This window comes from Coregonus clupeaformis, chromosome 14, assembly GCF_020615455.1.
Source record: "Coregonus clupeaformis isolate EN_2021a chromosome 14, ASM2061545v1, whole genome shotgun sequence".
Classification (NCBI taxonomy): domain Eukaryota; kingdom Metazoa; phylum Chordata; class Actinopteri; order Salmoniformes; family Salmonidae; genus Coregonus; species Coregonus clupeaformis.
Window position 1 is genome coordinate 26,900,481 of NC_059205.1, and position 20,653 is coordinate 26,921,133.

At 43.8% G+C, this 20,653-nt stretch overlaps 1 protein-coding gene across 2 annotated transcripts; it reads right to left on the reverse strand.

Annotated features, from left to right (window-relative positions):
• Window positions 1–2,330: 2,330 nt before the first annotated feature.
• On the reverse strand, window positions 2,331–19,536 carry LOC121581083 (angiopoietin-related protein 1-like). Of its 2 annotated transcripts, none has more exons than XM_041896457.2 (5): window positions 19,454–19,536; window positions 9,130–9,996; window positions 5,451–5,644; window positions 3,576–3,846; window positions 2,331–3,446 (listed from the first exon to the last, which is right to left on the reverse strand). In XM_041896457.2, the coding sequence occupies exons 2-5, from the start codon at window positions 9,929–9,931 to the stop codon at window positions 3,259–3,261; spliced, it is 1,455 nt and encodes a 484-aa protein (XP_041752391.1). In that variant the 5' UTR covers window positions 9,932–9,996; window positions 19,454–19,536; the 3' UTR covers window positions 2,331–3,258. The 2 variants fall into 2 exon arrangements, with proteins under 2 accessions (XP_041752391.1, XP_041752392.1); XM_041896458.2 differs by lacking the exon at window positions 19,454–19,536 and adding an exon at window positions 10,760–11,457.
• Window positions 19,537–20,653: the final 1,117 nt, after the last annotated feature.

Here is a 20,653-nt window from a genome sequence, read left to right on the forward strand (position 1 = left end):
GATGGTCTGGAGAAGAGAGGAGGGGATAGGGTCAAGCGGGCAGGTTGTTGGGCGCCCGGCCGTCACAAGTCGCAAGATTTCATCTGGAGAGAGAGGGGAGAAAGAAGTCAAAGCATAGGGTAGGGCAGTGTGAGCAGGACCAGCAGTGTCATTTGACTTAACAAACGAGGATCGGATGTCGTCAACCTTCTTTTCAAAATGGTTGACGAAGTCATCCACAGAGAGGGAGGAGGGGGGAGGGGGAGGAGGATTCAGCAGGGAGGAGAAGATGGCAAAGAGCTTCCTAGGGTTAGAGGCAGATGCTTGGAATTTAGAGTGGTAGAAAGTGGCTTTAGCACCAGAAACAGATGAAGAAAATGCAGAGAGGAGGTAGTGAAAAGATGCCAGATCCGCAGGGAGTCTAGTTTTCCTCCATTTCCGCTCGGCTGCCCGGAGCCCTGTTCTGTGAGCTCGCAATGAGTCGTCAAGCCACGGAGCAGGAGGGGAGGACCGAGCCGGCCGGGAGGATAGGGGACATAGAGAGTCAAAGGATGCAGAAAGGGAGGAGAGGAGGTTTGAAGAGGCAGAATCAGGAGATTGGAGGGAGAAGGATTGAGCAGAGGGAAGAGATGATAGGATGCGATAGTTTGCCGCCGGTAATGCGTTCGGCAGACCGCACCACCCTCTGGAGAGCCCTGCAGTTGCGGGCGGTGCAGTTACCGTACCAGGCAGTGATACAGCCCTACAGGATGCTCTCAATTGTGCATCTGTAAAGTTTGTAAGGGTTTTAGGTGGCAAGCCAAATTTCTTCAGCCTCCTGAGGTTGAAGAGGCTCTGTTGGGCCTTCTTTACCATACTGTCTGCGTGGGTGGACCATTTCAGTTTGTCAGTGAAGTGTACGCCAAGGAACTTGAAGCTGTCCACCTTTTCCACTGCGGTTCCGTCGATGTGGATAGGGGGGTGCACGATCATCTCCTTTGTTTTGTTGACGTTGAGTGAGAGGTTATTTTCTTGGCACCACACTCCCAGAGCCCTCACCTCCTCCCTGTAGGCTGTCTCGTCATTGTTGGTAATCAAGCCTACTACTGTTGTGTCGTCTGCAAACTTGATGATTGAGTTGGAGGCGTGCTTGGCAACGCAGTCATGGATGAACAGGGAGTACAGGAGGGGGCTGAGCACGCACCCTTGTGGGACCCCAGTGTTGAGGATCAGCGAAGTGGAGATGCTGTTTCCTACCTTCACCACCTGGGGGCGGCCCGTCAGGAAGTCCAGGACCCAGTTGCACAGGGCGGGGTTCAGGCCCAGGGCCTCAAGCTTAATGATGAGATTGGAGGTTACTATGGTGTTGAATGCTATAGCTATAGTCAATGAACAGCATTCTTACATAGGTATTCCTCTTGTCCAGATGGGATAGGGCAGTGTGCAGTGTGATGGTTATTGCATCGTCTGTGGATCTATTGGGGCAGTAAGCAAATTGAAATGGGTCTAGGGTGACAGGTAAGGCAGAGATGATATGATCCTTGACTAGTCTCTCAAAGCACTTCATGATGACAGAGGTGAGTGCTACGGGGCGATAGTCATTTAGTTCAGTTACCTTTCCTTTCTTGGGTACAGGAACAATGGTGGCCATCTTGAAGCATGTGGGGACAGCAGACTGGGATAGGGAGAGATTGAATATGTCCGTAAAAATGATTTTCGCAAGCTACCTGGAACATATCCCAGTCCGCGTGATCAAAACAATCTTGAAGCGTGGATTCTGATTGGTCAGACCAGCATTGAATAGTCCTTAGCACAGGTACTTCCTGTTTGAGTTTCTGCCTATAGGAAGGGAGGAGCAAAATGGAGAGATTTGCCGAAAGGAGTGCGGGGGAGGGCCTTGTATTAATCTCTGCCTTAATCTTTGGATCGAGTTTTCCACAACAGCATGTTTAATTGTCTTTTTGGACGTCTGAAAATATGTCTATAAAACAGTACAAAGAGCCTGTTTGGTTTATTCTGACTGGTTTATATTAAAGTCAGATGACTTAAACTCGAATATTACCCTTCATCTTCTGTCCATGTGTGTCAAATATGCAGCAAAGCTCATTATAATAGGATGTTTTATTTAAGTTTATGGATGTCCCTTTCCCATTGACTTTAATGTGTGATACGGTATGTGTTTTGTAGTATGCCGTGTGCTGCAGACCCATCAGTCAGAGGAACCCGCTGGTCTCTCCTTTGGGGTCAGTTTCCCTCCAGATCCAGCCTGTTCTACCGATGATTACAGACCACAGGGAGTCGTGACTTTTTCTATATATTTTTTTTTTTAAACATACAGCCAAAGCACTTTTGTATGGAAATAATGTGCATTTCTCTGTATTTAAAAGGAAGAAAAAAAAGACAACTTAGAAATGTGGACATATTCCATCCCAGTTCCCCCCCTCTTCCTTTTCCTTTCCTTTCTCTTTCCCTCTCCCCCTCTCTCCCTTCTTCCCTTCACTCTATCCTGTGGCTTTCAGCAATGTGTTTCTCGTTGTCTGTTCCGATACCTCTCACTAACTCTATGCTTCGTCTGCATTTTTTAAGTCTCCAAAAACCACACAAAACAAACCGTAATTCCTTTTCTTTTTTTTCGTAATGCTTGTTTTGAATATGGCTCGTATTGAGATTGAATCAACTGCAAAATGAGAAAAACGTTAACACAGGCTACAGTACATAAGTCAGCTGTGAAAGCACAATACATGATGCATGATCCACAAATATAGACAGTGAGTAGAAAACCCAATGTTTGCTATAGGATAATATACAGCTTCTCCATGGCGCCTGGTTTATTAAGGGACGTAAATCATAAAGCATCACAAGATGGAGAAGTTGAAACAAAGTAGATTGAATGCTTACATAAGATGTTATTATTACATCTAAAGATATTTACACACCTCTAAAATAGGCAAGCTTTTACCTCTAGCGACATACACAGATTCAATTCCATACCATGTGGTAAGTTGTTTTGTTCTCCATGGTAACTCCTGGCTCTAAGTCTGGTGCTGCCAGTGAGGCCCAGACATTAGTAGTCTCTAAAGGAAGAGCTGAGGGTCTCGAGACCTGCAGGAAACATATTTTGTTTGCCTGCAAATTAGCTTCACATGTAAAATACTTTACCACCTCACAATACTTTACCATCCCACAATGAGGTAAGAAAATGTTTGTACTCAATGTCTGTGAGTGAGTAGGTTTGAGATAGGCAGTACTGTACATGTGTTGTTTGAGGGATAGTATGGTCATGTCTCTCCCTCTGTAGTCTCAGTCTATAGGTCTAATCATCATGCGGACTCCCTTCATAGAGTAGAATCCTCCACCGTAGTCTGCCCAGAAGATTCCGTCCTTGAACTTGCTGCGGTACACCCCGCCGGTGTACCATACACCGTTCAGATTGGCCTGGCCACAGGAGTTGTACCACCAGCCTCCCTTATGGACGTGTGCACAGTTACCTGCATGGAGATAAAGTAAACAGCCCATTAGTTTGGCTCATATGCTTTCTTTAGGACCTACTGTATATCTTAGGTATTTAGCCAACGGTATATCCATTGATTGATTGATCAATCGGTTGATTGACCCACCTGAGAAGGCATCCTTGTCTCTGTCCAGTGTGGTGAACTGCTTGCCGTTGTGGCTGCTGAGTGAGTCGCCAGCGTTTCCCTGGTAGGTGCCCAGCCTCAGGCGGTAGCCCTCGTTCTCATGCTCCAGGTGGAAGCTGCTGTACTCAGCATACACCTTCTTCCCCACCCAGTCCTCCAGCTCCACTAGAAGTCTGTAGTCTCCCTGCTTCCCTAAGTTGTAGATCCCCAGCAGCCCCAGCCAGTACTCCCCATCTATGTTGCCAAATCCATTCTAAGAAAGAGAAATAAAAAGTTAGTTGTTGGTTTTGTATAGTCTTGAGTGGTTCAAAAATAGGAACGTTAAAAAAAGTAATACTATAATTACATTTTTGTCAGAAAGTACATTTGGAAGACACGTGCATCTAAATCACTTTTTGGTCTGTCCAAGTGAACAATTTTAATCTTCTTTGGCCATGATAATATATACAAGACAATCAATAATTTGATATTCAAATCAGAGAGATTGAATTACTGCGCTGTAATTAAAGTAGACTACAGATGAAACTGAGGACATTGTGGGATCCATACTGGAAAATAATAATTAAGCTTCTGTCTTAGAAATGCTTCCAAGGTTCATCTTTCAATCCCAAACAACTGTTGGAATCTCTGCTAATGGTGATGATGCTGGCCCCTGCATGTGTGTTGAATAACAATGACCAATCTGTATCTGGCTGTTTTCCTCAGAGCACTCCAACACTAAATAGCTGTGGTCTGGCTTGGTTTCTGATTGCGGATTAACTAGTCCAGCCGGGAATGATCATGAACGATCTGGAGGGGTTTTGTCCTGGGCCTCCTAAATCAAATCAAATCAAATTGTATTTGCCACATGCGCCGAATACAACAGGTGTAGACCTTACAGTGAAATGCTTACTTACAAGCCCTTAACTAACAATGCAGTTTAAATTTAAAAAATATGTATAAAAAAATATATAAGTCAAAAATAATAAATAACTAATAATTAAAGAGCAGCAGTAAAATAAAAGAACAGTAGGGAGGCTATATACAGGGGGTACCGGTACAGAGTCAATGTGCGGGGGCACCGGTTAGTCCACTGGTGCTGTGTGTATGTATGTATGTGTGTGTGTGTGTGTGTGTGTGTGTGTGTGTGTGTGTGTGTGTGTGTGTGTGTGTGTGTGTGTGTGTGTGTGTGTGTGTGTGTGTGTGTGTGTTTGCGTGTGTGTGTGTGTTTGCGTGTGTGTGTGTTTGCGTGTGTGTGTGTGTGTGTGTGTGTGTGTGTGTGTGTGTGTGTGTGTGTGTGTGTGTGTGTGTGTGTGTGTGTGTGTGTGTGTGTGTGTGTGTGTGTGTGTGCGTGTGTGTGTGTATTTGTGGTGGATTGGTGGTGGGAGATAAATGTGTGGTGGTGAAGCAAATCAATGTCGAGGAGAGTGATTAATCTCCAGCTAAACATACGTTAGCTTGCCTAGCAGAGCTACAGTATATGGAACACTGAATCACCAACCAAGAAGCAAGGCCAACGCCGATACAGTTAATCTCCTCACAGTAAGACGTGCAGTAAGATGTGCTGGATGGATGTAGCTAGCAGAGCTGTGGTGGTTTGGAAAGTAAACGTTAGAGATTGAGCGGTGGAATATATCGTCTTGCTGGGTCTTCTTATCTTTCATGATGGCAATCTCAAACGAAATCACTTCAGCAATAATACGCTGACACACACACACACAATACATTATATTATAAGTGAAAACACAAGGGGTTCAGGCCTTGGAAAGGATCCTGAGGCACCAGACCAGACGAGTTCCTTTGGATAGGTCATATAACGGCACCATTGTTGTCTCTGGCTTAATGGTTTTCGATGTCTTTTGCATTTTTCATCATTACCTTGTAGGCGTCCCAGTTCCTGAAAAAGTTGATAGAGCCGTCCCTCCTGCTCTGGATGATGGTCCAGCCTCCGTTGTCCAGGCCCTGCTCACACCACACCTGCATGGGCTTCTCCGCCTCGCCAGGTTTCAAAAGGTACATACCACTGGTGCCATGGCCAGCTTCCTGGGCCTGGAGACAGTCCCTGAAAGGACCTGGGGAAGGATGGAGGGAGGGAGGGATGGGGGGAGAGATGGAGGGAGAGATGGAGGCATAAAGGGAGAGATGGAGGGATGAAGAGAAATGGAGGGATGGGGAAGAAATGAAAGGACAGAGGTAGAGACAGGAATTTGTCAGTTACAGACTGCTAATCACAGACCAGATGTAGGCAGTTAAACCAGTGATTTGTTTAGAACCCATTGAGTATTAGGATTTATCTCTATCTACCATTAATTTGTTATAAATTTGTCTTAGAGCAGATGTGAACAGTTAAACTATTGCGTTTGTTTAATGTGAGATGAATCTTTGCCTAGTTTATAGGTGAGGATCGCTATTAGTCTCAGCAAGTGGTGGTAAAGTAAACCAGATGTGCTGACACTGTGGTCAGGGGAAACCATGTCATTCCAGCCTCGTTTCTGTCCATGCTTAGCATGAGAGGGAGCAGTCCTGGAGAGGGTTCACTTTCATACACAGTTGCCTTCAAATCCCACACGCTTTATTATTCTTGGGTCGGGACAATCTAAATGTATCAGGAATTAGGGTTGATGTAAAATCACATAGGCTGTTTCTTTTTCTTTTTCTTTTTCTTTTTTCTCTTTTCAGAATGTTACAAAAAATTTATTTCCATCGAGGTCTGTGTTCTTTCTGGTGAGCAGCACCAAACCTAGTTCTAGCTGAATATGCAAATGTTACATAATAAAAAATCTGACTAAGAAGAAAATGAACACACGTCTATGTTTTATCCTTGGTACCAAACAACCAACCAATTATACAACCCACCCACCCCCTCACCAACCACCTCACCCACCAACCTACATTACATGACCAAAAGTATGTGGACACCTGCTTGTCGAAAATCTCATTCCAAAATCATGGGCATTAATATGGAGTTGGTCCCGCCTTTGCTGCTATAACAGCCTCCACTCTTCTGGGAAGGCTTTCCACTAGATGTTGCTGCGGGGACTTGCTTCCATTCAGCCACAAGAGCATTAGTGAGGTCGGGCATTGATGTTGGGCGATTAGGCCTGGCTCGCAGTCAGCGTTCCAATTCATCCCAAAGGTGTTCGATGGGGTTGAGGTCAGGGCTCTGTGCAGGCCAATCAAGTTCTTCCACACTGATCTCGACAAAACATTACTGTATGGACCTCGCTTTGTGCACGGGGGCATTGTCATGCTGAAACAGGAAAGGGCCTTCCCCAAACTGTTGTCACAAAGTTGGAAGCACAGAATCGTCTAGAATGTCATTGTATGCTGTAGCATTTCCTTTCAACGGAACCATGAAAAACAGCCCCACCATTATTCCTCCTCCACCAAACTTTACAGTTGCACTATGCATTGGGGCAGGTTGCGTTCTCCTGGCATCCGCCAAACCCAGATTCGTCGGACTGCCAGATGGTGAAGCGTGATTCATCACTCCAGAGAACGCGTTTCCACTGCTCCAGAGTCCAATGGCGGCGAGCATTACACCACTCCGGCCGACGCTTGGCATTGCGCATGGTGATCTTAGGCTTGTGTGCGGCTGCCTGGCCATGGAAACCCATTTCATGAAGCTCACGACGAACAGCTATTGTGCTGACGTTGCTTCCAGAGGTAGTTTAGAACTCGGTAGTGAGTGTTGCAACCGAGGACAGACGATTTTTACGCACTACAAGCTTCAGCACTCAGCAGTCCCGTTCTGTGAGCTTGTGTGGCCTACCACTTCATGGCTGAGCCGTTGTTGCTCCTAGACATTTCCACTTCACAATAACAGCATTTACAGTTGACTGGGGCAGCTCTAGTAGGGCAGACATTTGATTAAATGACTTGTTGGAAAAGTGGGATTCTATGACGGTGCCACGTTGAAAGTCACTGAGCTCTTCAGTAAGGCCATTCTACTGCCAATGTTTGTCTATGGACATTGCATGGCTGTGTGCTCGATTTTATACACCTGTCGGCAATGGGTGTGGGTGAAATAGACAAATCCACTAATTTGAAGGGGTGTCCACATACTTTTGTATATACAGTGCATTAGGAAAGTATTCAGACCACTTGACCTTTTCCACATTTTCTTATCTACAGCCTTATTCTAAAATGGATTAAATAGATTTATTTCCTCATCAATCTACACACAATACCCCATAATGGTTTTTAGAAACTTTTGCAAATGTACTACATATAAAAAACGGAAATATCACATTTACATAAGTATTCAGATCCTTTACTCAGTACTTTGTTGAAGCACCTTTGGCAGCGATTACAGCCTCGAGTCTTCTTGGGTATGACGCTACAAGCTTGGCACACCTGTATTTGGGGAGTTTCTCCCATTCTTCTCTGCAGATCCTCTCAAGCTCTGTCAGGTTGAATTGGGAGGGTTGCTGCAAGGCTATTTTCAGGTCTCTCCAGAGATGTTAGATCGGGTTCAAGTACGGGCTCTGTCTGGGCCACTCATGGACATTCGGAGACTTGTCCCGAAGCCACTCCTGCGATGTCTTGGCTGTGTGCTTAGGGTTGTTGCCCTGTTGGAAGGTGAACCTTCGCCCCAGTCTGAGGTCTTGAGCACATCCCCACAGCATGATGCTGCCACCACCATGATTCACCGTAGGGATGGTGCCAGGTTTCCTCCAGACGTGACGCTTGGCATTCAGGCCAAAGAGTTCAATCTTGGTTTCATTAGACTAGAGAATCTTGTTTCTCATGGTCTGAGAGTCCTTTAGGTGTCTTGTGGCAAACTCCAAGCGGGCTGTCATGTGCCTTTTACTGAGGAGTGGCTTCCGTATGGCCACTCTACCATAAAGGCCTGATTGGTGGTGCTGCAGAGATGGTTGTCCTTTTGGAAGGTTCTCCCATCTCCACAGTGGAACTCTGTAAGAGTGACCATCAGGTTCTTGAACACCTCCCTGACCAAGGCCCTTCTCCCCTGATCACTCAGTTTGGCCGGGCGACCAGCTCTAGGAAGAGTCTTGGTGGTTCCAAACTTCTTCCATGTAAGAATGATGGAGGCCACTGTGTTCTTGGGGACCTTCAATGCTGCAGACATTTTTTGGTACCCTTCCCCAGATCTGTGCCTCGACACAATCCTGTCTCGGAGCTCTACGTACAATTCCTTCGACCTCATGGCTTGGTTTTTGCTCTGACATGCACTGTCAACTGTGGGAATTATATAGACAGGTGTGTGCCTTTCCAAATCATGTTCGATCAATTGAATTTACCACAGGTGGACTCCAATCAAGTTGTAGAAACATCTCAAGGATGATCAATGGAAACAGGATGCACCTGAGCTCAATTTCGAGTCTCATAGCAAAGGGTCTGAATACTTATGTAAATAAGGTGTAAACATTAATTTTTTTTTATTATGGGGTATTGGGTGTAGATTGATGAGGGAAAAATTTAATTTAACCAATTTTAGAATAAGGCTGTAACGTAAGAAAATGTGGAAAAAGTGAAGGGGTCTGAATACTTTCCAAATGCACTGTATAGTGTATCTAACAATCAGTTGCCTCACCCTCTGTACTGAAGTTGCCCTGCTGATCCTTCTGGAGATCCAGGGTGCTTCCTGTGGGTGCTGGCCCCGCTCGGGAGCCCCTGTCGCTGGGGAACGCCCGGCTGTGGTCCCTCTGGATCTCGTTGGTGAATCTCGGGATGCTAACCGGTATGTTTTCCGGCACCACCTGCACCAACGGTGGGCCCTGAGGAGACTGCTCCTGCCGCTGGCCGTACACCTGCAGACAGCGCTCCTCTAGGGCAGCAATCAGAACCGACTGGTTGTTGACCACGGCGGATAGTGCGGCGTATCGGACCTCTATGTCACGGTAGCGGGCAGCCAGACGTAGGGACTCTGCTGTGGCGTTCAGAATGCGTCCCTCCAGCTGAGCCAGCTCCAGAGAGTTGTCTCTCTTCCTGATGATCTCGTGCAGCAGCTGCATGTAGAGCTGGGTTACCCTGGAGTTCATGTTCCTGCTCTCCTTCCTCAGCAACTTCATCTCGTTCACCATGTTCCCATCCACGTCCACCACCAGCTTCAGGGTATCCATCTCCCTTCTCTGTTTGGAGAGCAGGTCCCTCACCTCCGCCACGTCCAGGCGGGTCACGCGGTCCTTGTCCATGTGTAGGCCCTGGCTGGTGCAGATGGCCCCTGTGATCTTCTGCTCAGGGACCAGGAAGGTATACGAGCACTTTTTGGGTGGTTCTCCTTTGTCCTCCAGGTACCTCCGTCTCCGGGTCAGGATGGGGGATCTGAGGCCCTCACTGCTGCCCCAGATGGACAGCCCAAGCAGGACAAACAGGCACCAAATTCTGGGCCCCATGGCTAGTGGTTCCTCTTTTCTTCTTCTGCTCCTCTATAACCAGGCTGACTGTGTCACTAGTGCACCTAAAACATAGGCAGGGGAGAGCGAGTCAACATGTGGTTGAATTCTTAGCAGTGGTGTGTGCACTGCAGAGCAGACATGCAGAAATACGTTATCACAACTCCAATTCTGGCTTCAGTTCATTCTCTCTTGGATGTTTCTTCATGCTACTGCCCCTAACCAGGCTATATCATATTTCTGGGTGTGTTTGGTTAGCCCTGGTTGTCATATTCCTAGATCTCCCCTGCTTACTCAAGCTTCTCCAAACCTTCCAGATCATGTCTTTAGGTTTTAGAAAAGGGCTATACAGGACCTATGTATTATTATAAGTGGAGGGATACTGTTAAAAAATCTGTACTCTTTCATAATAAAAGTCTGAAGATCAAGTAGGATTGTTTCAGACTGAACCATTTTACTTCCAACCTATTTCTCCTGGCTGGCCTAAATATGGCACTGGCTGAATTTGGTATCGAATGAAAGAGCTGGATGTGTAGGACTAGCTTGTGAGTAATGTTTTCTGAGAATCTATTTTAGGAGGAGAGGCTCATATTGTGATCGTATTGGTCTTGACAGCACAACAAATGGAGAGCAGGGAGGTGTGATGTTAAAAAATGCATGCTAAGTGAAAGATCCCTCCTATCATATTCAATAGATTGCTTGGCTTGGCACAGGGGAGTCAGAATGCTAACAGCAGAACAAACATTATACTCATGTTACACTTCAGCCAAATAATGGAGTCTGCAGAGGATGTGGACCAAAAAGATTAAATAACTAAAGGTTTCTTACATAACCCTGATTCTATTTCAGATACTCGTTTTGATGTCTCACAAGCTCGAAGTTACCAATCACGCAGCGTCTGAGACAGACAGTTCGAGTGGCGAATGAGGTGAGCCCCTCTCCTCCATACAGGGAGCCACTTGCCCGCCAAACTGATCATTCTCGCCTCTCTTCCTTGCGTAAGTGACTGCATTCACTAAAGCTCTCCTCAGCACGACTTGATTTCTGTTTTCCTACTGAACCGTTCTCAGGCAAACCGTAAGGTTAACGCTGCCGAATGAAGAACCTCATCTCCTGTCGATAGTGTTGAGTAGGCATACGCCGTCTTGAAGGAGAGATATTCCACGCTTTCCAGAGGCTCAAAGGGTTGCTGAGAAAATGCCTCAAGCACAATAGACAGGTCCAAAGACGGGGCTAAAGGTTTGGAGACTGGGCGTAAGCGACACGCTCCATTCATGAAACGACACAACAGAGGGTGTTACACTACCACTGTTGTCGAAGCCTATATGACAGGCAGAGAAAGCGGCTAGATGGACATAGACAGTGAACTGTTTTTGGTCACACCACTTCTCACAAACACGCCACTTGTTTCATACTGTGAGCGTGTAGAAGGGGCTCCTGCACTCTGGGTAGTCTAGAAGACTCAGAGAGACAAGTCACCTGTTAAATCCACTTCAGTCAGTGTAGATGAAGGGGAGGAGACAGGTTAAATAAGGATTTTACCCACAGGGGACCCATAGGGGAGGGAATGGCCGGCAGGGGATGTAGCTCAGTTGGTAGAGCATGGCGTTTGCAACGCCAGGGTTGTGGGTTCGATAAAAAATAATGTATGCACTAACTGTAAGTCGCTCTGGATAAGAGCGTCTGCTAAATGACGTAAATGTAAATGTAAATGTAATGTTAAAACTTTGAGACAATTGAGACATGGATTGTGTATGTGTGCCATTCAGAGGGTGAATGGGCAAGACAACAGATTTAAGTGCCTTTGAACGGGGTATGGTAGTAGGTGCCAGGCGCGCCGGATTGAGTGTGTCAAGAACTGCAACGCTGCTGGGTTTTTCACGCTCAACAGTTTCCCGTGTGTATCAAGAATGGTCCACCACCCAAAGGACATCCAGCCAACGGCAGGCCAGTGGTCGAAAATGGGTCATTGATGAAAGAGGACAAAGGAGGCTGGCACGAATTATGCGGAGCAACAGACGGGCTACAGTTAGTCAACTGACAGTTCAGTACAACATTGGTTCCCAAAGACGCATAAAATAATGCACAACTCGTCGTACCTTGGCACGAATGGGGTATGGCAGCCGATGACCTTACAGAGTTTCACTTCTTTCAGCAAAAAACAAGAAACTGCGGTTGCAGTGGGCTAAGGAACGAAAACACTGGACACTAGAGAATTGGAAAAACATTGCCTGGTCTGCTGAATCCCGGTTCCTGCTGTTTCACGTTGATTGGAGGACTAGGGTATGGTGACTTTAAAACAGTTACAGAGTTTAACTGAGGAGAAAACTGAGGATGGATCAACAACATTGTAGTTACTTCACAATACTAACCTAAATGACAGAGTGAAAAGAAGGAAGCCTGTACTGAATACAAATATTCCAAAACATGCATCCTGTTTGCAATAATGCACTAAAGTAAAACTGCAAAGAATGTGTCGAAGAAATTCACTTTATGTCCTGACTACAAAACGTTATGTTGGGGCAAATCTAATACAACACATCACTGAGAACCACTCTTCATATTTTAAAGCATGGTGATGGCTGCATCATGTTATGGGTATGCTTGTCATCTGCAAGGACTACAGAGTTTTTAGGATGAAAAGAAACGGACTAGAGCTGAGCACAGGAAAATCCTAGAGGAAAACCTGATTCAGTCTGCTTTCCAATAGACACTGGGAGACAAATTCACCTTACATTAGGACAATAACCTAAAACACAAGGCCAATATACACTGGAGTTGCTTACCAAGATTACATTGAATGTTCCTGAGTGGCATAGTTAGAGTTTTGATTTAAATCGTCTTGAAAATCTATGACAAGACTTGAAAATGTCTGTCAACCAATTGTTAATAGAATATTGTGCAAATATTGTACAATCCAGGTGTGCAAAGCTCTTAGAGACACCCAGAAAGACTTACAGCTGTAATCGCTGCCAAAGGTATTTCTAACATGTATTGACTCAGGGTGTGAATACTTATGTAAACGAGATATTTCTGTATTTCATTTTCCAAAAATTTGCTAAGGTTTCGAAAAATATGTTTTCACTGTGATTATGGGGTATTGTGTGTAAATGGGTGAGAGAAAAAAATCTATTGAATCCATTTTGAATTCAGGCTGTAACACAACAAATTGTGGAATAATTCAATGGATATGATACCTTTCTGAAGGCATATATTTACATATATGTCCAGAATAAATTCATGAAATATATACATTGAGCATATCAGAGAACATTAATGTAAATATATTTTAAGGAATTTGCATGTTAAGTACCAATTTGATGTTTATGAACATTAACCCCTAATTCTTCATCTTGTGTGGAATTTGTTTTTGACTCTGTCTCTGCATTATCCACAGGGTAACTGTCAACTTGTGATTCTGAAAATGGACATTGGAGGTTAAGAAATCTGCATGGTAAGTACAGTGGTGGAAAAATCACTGTTGTCATGCTTGAGTAAAATTAAACATAAAGTACCTTAATAGAAAATGACTCAAGTAAAAGTGAAAGTCACCCAGTAAAATCCTACTTGAGTAAAAGTCTAAAAGTATCTGGTTTTAAATGTACATAAGTACAGTGGTGGAAAAAGTACAAAGTAAAAGTCAATGCTTTACATTAAAATCTTTTTTTTTTTTTACGGACGGACAGGGGCACACTCCAACACTCAGACATAATTTACAAACGCAGTATTTGTGTTTAGTGAATCTACCAGATCAGAGGATGTAGGGATGAGAACGCATATATAGGTGCGTGAATTTGACCATATTGCTGTCCTGCCTGAACATTCTAAATGTAACGAGTACTTTTGGGTGTCAGGGAAAATGTATGGGAGTAAAAAGTTATTTTTTTATTTAGAAATATATTGTAGTAAAAGTAAAAGTTGTCAAAAATATAAATAATAAAGTACAGATACCCCCAAAAACTACTTTAAAATATTTTTTCTTAAGAACTTTACACCACTAGGTAAGTATCAATTATCAATCAATCAATCAAATGTATTTATAAAGCCCTTTTTACATCAGCAGATGTCACAAAGTGCTATACAGAAACCCAGCCTAAAACCCCAAACAGCAAGCAATGCAGATGTAGAAGCACGGTGGCTAGGAAAAACTCCCTAGAAATACAGAAACCTAGGAAGAAACGTAGAGAGGAACCAGGCTCTGAGGGGTGGCCAGTCCCCTTCTGGCTGTGCCGGGTGGAGATTATAACAGTACCAGGCCATTAAGGCCAGATTTTTCTCCACGATGTTCAAACGTTCATAGATGACCAGCAGGGTCAAATAATAATCACAGTGGTTGTAGAGGTTGCAACAGGTCAGTACATCAGGAGTAAATGTCACTTGGCAGGTGGACTGGGGACAGCAAGGAGTCATCAGGCTAGGTAGTCCTGAGGCATGGTCCTAGGGCTCAGGTTCTCCGGGAGGGGAGGGAGAGAGAGATGTTCATGAACAGAATTACAGTTGAAGTCGGAAGTTTACATACACCTTAGCCAAATGCATTTAAACTCAGTTTTTCACAATTCCTGACATTTAATCAGAGGAAAAATTCCCTGTCATAGGTCAGTGAGGATCACCACTTTATTTTAAGAATGTGAAATGTCAGAATAATAGTAGAGAGAATGATTTATTTCAGCTTTTATTTCTTTCATCACATTCCCAGTGGGTCAGAAGTTTACATAAACTCAATTAGTATTTGGTAGCATTGCCTTTAAATTGTTTATCTTGGGTCAAACGTTTCGGGTAGCCTTCCACAAGCTTCCCACAATAAGTTGGGTAAATTTAGGCCAAATCCTACTGACAGAGCTGGTGTAACTGAATCAGGTTTGTAGGCCTCCTTGCTCGCACACGCTTTTTCAGTTCTGCCCACAAATGTTCTATAGGATTGAGGTCAGGGCTTTGTGATGGCCACTCCAATACCTTGACTTTGTTGTTCTTAAGCCATTTTGGCACAACTTTGGAAGTATGCTTGGGGTCACTGTCCATTTGGAAGACCCATTTGCGACCAAGCTTTAACTTCCTGACTGATGTCTTGAGATGTTGCTTCAATATAGCCACATAATTTTCCTTCCTCGATGCCATCTATTTTGTGAAGTGCACCAGTCCCTCCTGCATCAAAGCACCCCCACAGCATGATGCTGCCACCCATGTGCTTCACGGTTGGGATGGTGTTCTTCGGCTTGCAAGCAACCCCCTTTTTCCTCCAAACATAACGATGGTCATTATGGCCAAACAGTTCTATTTTTGTTTCATCAGACCAGAGGACATTTCTCCAAAAAGTACGATCTTTGTCCCCATGTGCAGTTACAAACTGTAGTCTGGCTTTTTTATGGCGGTTTTGGAGCAGTGGCTTCTTCCCTGCTGAGCGGCCTTTCAGGTTATGTTGATATAGGACTCGTTTTACTGTGGATATAGATACCTCTTTCCTCCAGCATCTTCACAAGGTCCTTTGCTGTTGTTCTGGGATTGATTTTCACTTTTCGCACCAAAGTACGTTCATCTCTAGGAGACAGAACGCGTCTCTTTCCTGAGCGGTATGATGGCTGCGTGGTCCCATGGTGTCACGTTCGTTTAAGGATGGGTCAGACCAAGGCACAGCGTGAAATGCGTACATGTTTATTTCAACGATAAACACACAAACAAAACAACAAACCAACGTAACGTGAAGTCCTCAGGCTAAACACAACACAAGCCTCTACATGGAACAAGATCCCACAACTAATGATGCAAACAGGCTGCCTAAGTATGATCCCCAATCAGAGACAACGAGCGACAGCTGTCTCTGATTGGGAATCACACCCGGCCAAACACAGAAACACAACACCTAGAACGAGAACATAGAAAATACAACATAGAACTCCACACCCTGACTCAACATACTAGAGTCCCATAAGTCAAATTATGTCAATTAGCCTATCAGAAGCTTCTAAAGCCATGACATCATCTACTGGAATTTTCCAAGCTATTTAAAGGCACAGTCAACTTAGTGTATGTAAACTTCTGACTCACTGGAATTGTGATACAGTGAATTATAAGTGAAATAATATGTCTGTAAACAATTGTTGGAAAAATTACTTGTGTCATGCACAAAGTAGATGTTCTAACCGGCTTGCCAAAACTATAGTATGTTAAAAAGAAATTTGTGGAGTGTTTGAAAAACGACTTTTAATGACTCCAACCTAAGTGTATGTAAACTTCCAACTTCAACTGTAGATGTTCATGAACATTAACACCCAATTCTTACTCATATGTGGAATGTTTTCACTGACTCTCTACATTATCTACAGGGTAACTGTCAACTTAGTCTGACAATTTGCCTTCTGAGTGGCGCAGCGGTCTAAGGCACTGCATCGCAGTGCTTGAGGCGTCACTACAGATCCGGGTTTGATCCCGGGCTGTGTCGCAGCCGGCCCAATGTCGTCCAGGTTAGGGGAGGGTTTGGCCGGCCGAGATGTCCTTGTCCCATCGCGCTCTAGCGGGCCGGGCACATGCACGCTGACACAGTCGCCAGATGTACAGTGTTTCCTCCGACACATTGGTGCGGCTGGCTTCCGGATTAAGCTAGCAGTGTGTCAAGAAGCAGTGCGGCTTGGCAGGGTCACGTTTCGGAGGACACATGGCTCTTGACCTTCACCTCTCCCGAGTCCGTACAGGAGTTGCAGTGATGGGACAAGACTGTAACTACCAATTGGGGAGAAAAAGGGGTAAAAAAAATACAACTTTCTCTGAAAATAGACAAGGTGACATAAATTTAAAAACCTTATTTTCAAAAACAGATAATTGCACAGAAGTAATTTGTACGTTATATTTTGTTTTTTCAGATGCCACCTTGCAGTGACTCCTATGCCACAATTCAACAATGGACCAAGTTATTTGAGTATATCTTTTTTTAAATTAAAAGCTTTAGTTGTCAGTTATGAGTAATTCATTCAAACGTTTCTAAGTATAATAGAGCATGCTATATTGTAATAGTGCTGAACTTTGTAGTATTATGCATTGCGCTTGAATGTAGCCTAGCTACTGTATGTAAGGTAAATAGCTCAATCTTGCATTCATTAAAATAAATGGCAACATTTATATTTTGGAATGTATTTTGCTAGCTACCACAGCATGCTGTCATATATTTACATATATGTTCAATAAATATATGAATAGCACATATAACATGCATACTACCACATGTGGATAAGTAATACATGTAAATATAATTACATATATCTTAAAAATATTTTCAAATATAAAACAATACGGCCAAAATCGAATGTTAATATATTTATGAAATATATGTGACATATATGGTCATATATGAGTAAGACATGTATTTACATATATGTATTTTAAACCCTTTGTAGTGTTGTTAGATGAGAGACGGGAGCTAGCAACACTACCGTTGTTGTAGGTAGTAGAGCTGGTGTGGTTAGCTTGCATTACAGCAAGATAGCCAGGTTAGCTTAAGCCTTGTGGCGAACGCTAGTCCTTTGTTATTGTGGTTCGCTAGCCTTGCAGCTAGTTAGTCAAGTTAGCTAAAGCCTTGCGTCGATGGCTAACCAAATCTTGATAGCTAGCCGTGTGGCGCTAGCTAAACGGAGACTGACGAGTAGAAAATGAATTCTACTCTAAGCAAAACCTTTCGTTCTGTACTCAACACTATCAACAGGAGCTGAGGTTCTACATTCGGCAGTGTTAACCTCACGGTTTGCCTGAGAACGGTTCAGTAGGAAAACAGAAATCCAGTCGTGATGAGGAGAGCTTCATTGAACGCGGTCACTTCTACAAGGAAGAGAGGTTAGAATAACTCGTTTGGCGGGCGACTGGCTCCCTTTATGGAGGAGAGGCGCTCACCTCATTCGCCCCTTGACCTGTCTGTCTCCAACAGACGCTGTGTGATTGGTTACTTTGAGCTTGTGGCCACGCCCAGGCATATCCCATAGTGAAACGTCGAAACAAGTATTTTAAATAGAACCCTCATCCATACAACACTTTTGAAAGGCGCAAAATTTGACCTACTTCACATCAATAGGCTACCCATCAAAACAAATCCCCTGGATTCAAACATACTGAGGACGCAAGGACTCAATACGTCTTGGATGGAAAAAGTAGTGGGGGCACGCAATCATTTCTGCCTGCGATCTTCTCTGAAATGCTGAGATGCATTGAAGGGTCCCGTCCTAACCATACTTAATGGGAGGGGTCCAGTAGTATTACCTTAACCAAAACCAATATGGTGGCAACATTGTTCCCTTAATCACTGTTAAAAGAGAGAAACATTGTATTACTGCCTGACGTCAAGCAGAAGGCAACGTCAAATGTTATTTATTTATGTATGTACTATTGATTGAGTGTTATTTATCTTTACCAGTCCAACCCTGGAAATCCATGTATTTCCTTTGTGTCAGGCTTTCAGGCAAATCAAATCAAAAACACCCAAAAACATACTTACAGATGGAGAATAGTTTTGAGGAAAATTGGAGAAGGAGAGATTTAGAAAGGGATATATTAGAACTCTCTCTCTCTCTCTCTCTCTCTCTCTCTCTCTCTCTCTCTCTCTCTCTCTCTCTCTCTTTCTTTTATCAAAACCCTTATTCATCATCACTATCAATAATTTAGATTCAGCGATTAACCCTTCTTAAAAGTTTGTCCCAAACCCCAATTTAGATAAGTGACAGTGTTTACACAAAAGGCTCAGTATGAGAATAGCAGGACTATTAATCTAATAGTGCGTTATTACTGCTGTACAGTATGTCTCTGTTGCTAACACCCTAGGCCTGCTGCTCGTCATCAAGTCAGCCACATTCAGAGCATTATATTTTTGATTGACTTATAAAAAACAAAACAAAGTCTCCTAAGTACATTTTCCTCCTCAGGCAGAGCCAAACCGATTGCTCATTTATATTAATGGGGCGGTTTGCAACCAAACAGGTCATACTTTGCGGTGACTGTCCTCCGATAGGCTGGCAGAGGACAGTCTTTGGGGTGACTGCCATTGAGTGCCAGTGGGTCACTGGATGTTCTGCTGTGACTGAAGTGTGTCTGTCCATTCACTGGCAGACCCAGGGGGGATGTTACTCAGTCTTTTCTCCTTACCCAGTGTTTGTCTAATGGCTCACGTTTGTAAGTTAATAAACCATTGATAACAGTTAATAAAACCTTTAACAGCTAACAAAGTGTTAATAAACAGCAGGAGTGTATTAAAATAGATTAACTATTCATTGTGGTTAATGGTTTAAGTTCTGGAAGGCTTCTATTAGAATACAAGCCCTTTGTAATGACATTTCTACAAAATAAATGACTTACATAATGATAATAGAACCCAATTTGGCAACTATGTTACTCTTGAGGATGACAGATACGATCTACAAACTTGTTGTTATCTCTCGTCTAAACAATACCGTAACTGGAATTTGCCATTGAGGATAACTCTGTTTAACTTAGTTGAAGAAAAGACAGACAGGACAAGATGGGCTACAGGAAAGCGGAGTGTGTACGCACCTGTAGCTGTGTGAAGACAGTCTATGCGTCTCACCGTTGTTTGTTTCGTCTGCTGGTCCTTGTCAGAGGCTTGTGGGGGCCGATGTCTCAGTATCAGTTGTGGCTCCTGTATAGCTGCATGCTCTTCACTCTCATGCCTTCTCCTTAGTACTGGTCTCTCTCTCTCTCTCTGGCTGGTCCAGAAAGATTGAGCTAGCCTGGGGTGATGGTATGTTTTTCACTGTAGAGTGGGAGGTTGTCCTGCCTACTACCTATGATGTCATAGTGCTTCTAAAAAAATAACAAAACTCCTCCTAACATATGGTTTCAACTGCTAATGGAAGGAAGGAAGGTATTTTGTTATTTTATTAGGATCCCCATTAGCTGTTGCGAAAGCAGCAGCTACTCTTCCTGGGTTCCACACAAAACATGAAACATGACATAATACAGAACATTAATAGACAAGTACAGCTCAAGGACAGAACTACATCAATAGAAAAATGGCACACGTAGCCTACATATCAATACATGCGGACAAACTATCTAGGTCAAATAGCGGCGAGGCGTTGTGAGGTGTAAAGGAAGGAAGGAAAGAAGGAAGGATAGAGGGAAGGAAAGAAGGAAGGAAAGAAAAAAGAAAATACCAAAATCCACTAAGCCTTGTTGCCTGGAATTGGTGTGTTGTGATGACACTTACACCCGCTCTGGATCACACATGCATACTCACACTTGCCGTTGCAGCTTAGTGCTTGGTATTTGTTTCAGTCACACTCACTCTCAATCACTTTCAACATTTCTCTCTCATACATACTCTGTTTCTATTTCTAGAAGTCCTCTTAGAAGAACTTGAAGAAGAATAATAATTATTATAACTTGTGATCTTGATTATCCAGTGGTTTTGCTGCTATAAAAGAGGTTTCTGGGAGGGATGGGTGTGTGTTTATGTGTGTTTGTCCCACAAGGCAGGGTGTGTATATTGTGGCCATCTCAGAGCTATTGGCAGCTGTGTTCATTTGATTATGGACACAATATGTGGTCTTAGCAGACAAAGAGGGCTTTAGGCAAAATGTTTGGGACATAAAACCCAAGGGAGGAAATACTTGTGAGTGTGGGAGAAGGGTCACTTGGAAGATACTGGGATAGGGACTTTCTTAAACTTTCTTGACTGCCGTGTGTGTGCTTGGGTGTTTTAGTGTCTCTCAAAGGTGGTCGTTTGTATGT

What these genes read in the sequence shown, in the direction of transcription:
- LOC121581083 (XM_041896457.2), bottom strand. Translation starts at nt 9,931, where the DNA reads ATGGGGCCCAGAATTTGGTGCCTGTTTGTCCTGCTTGGGCTGTCCATC. An exon ending in GGAACTGGGACGCCTACAAG is followed by an intron (nt 3,847 to 5,450) that starts GTAATGATGAAA and finishes TCTCTTTCTTAG; the next exon opens with AATGGATTTGGCAACATAGA. An exon ending in AGACAAGGATGCCTTCTCAG is followed by an intron (nt 3,447 to 3,575) that starts GTGGGTCAATCA and finishes ATCTCCATGCAG; the next exon opens with GTAACTGTGCACACGTCCAT.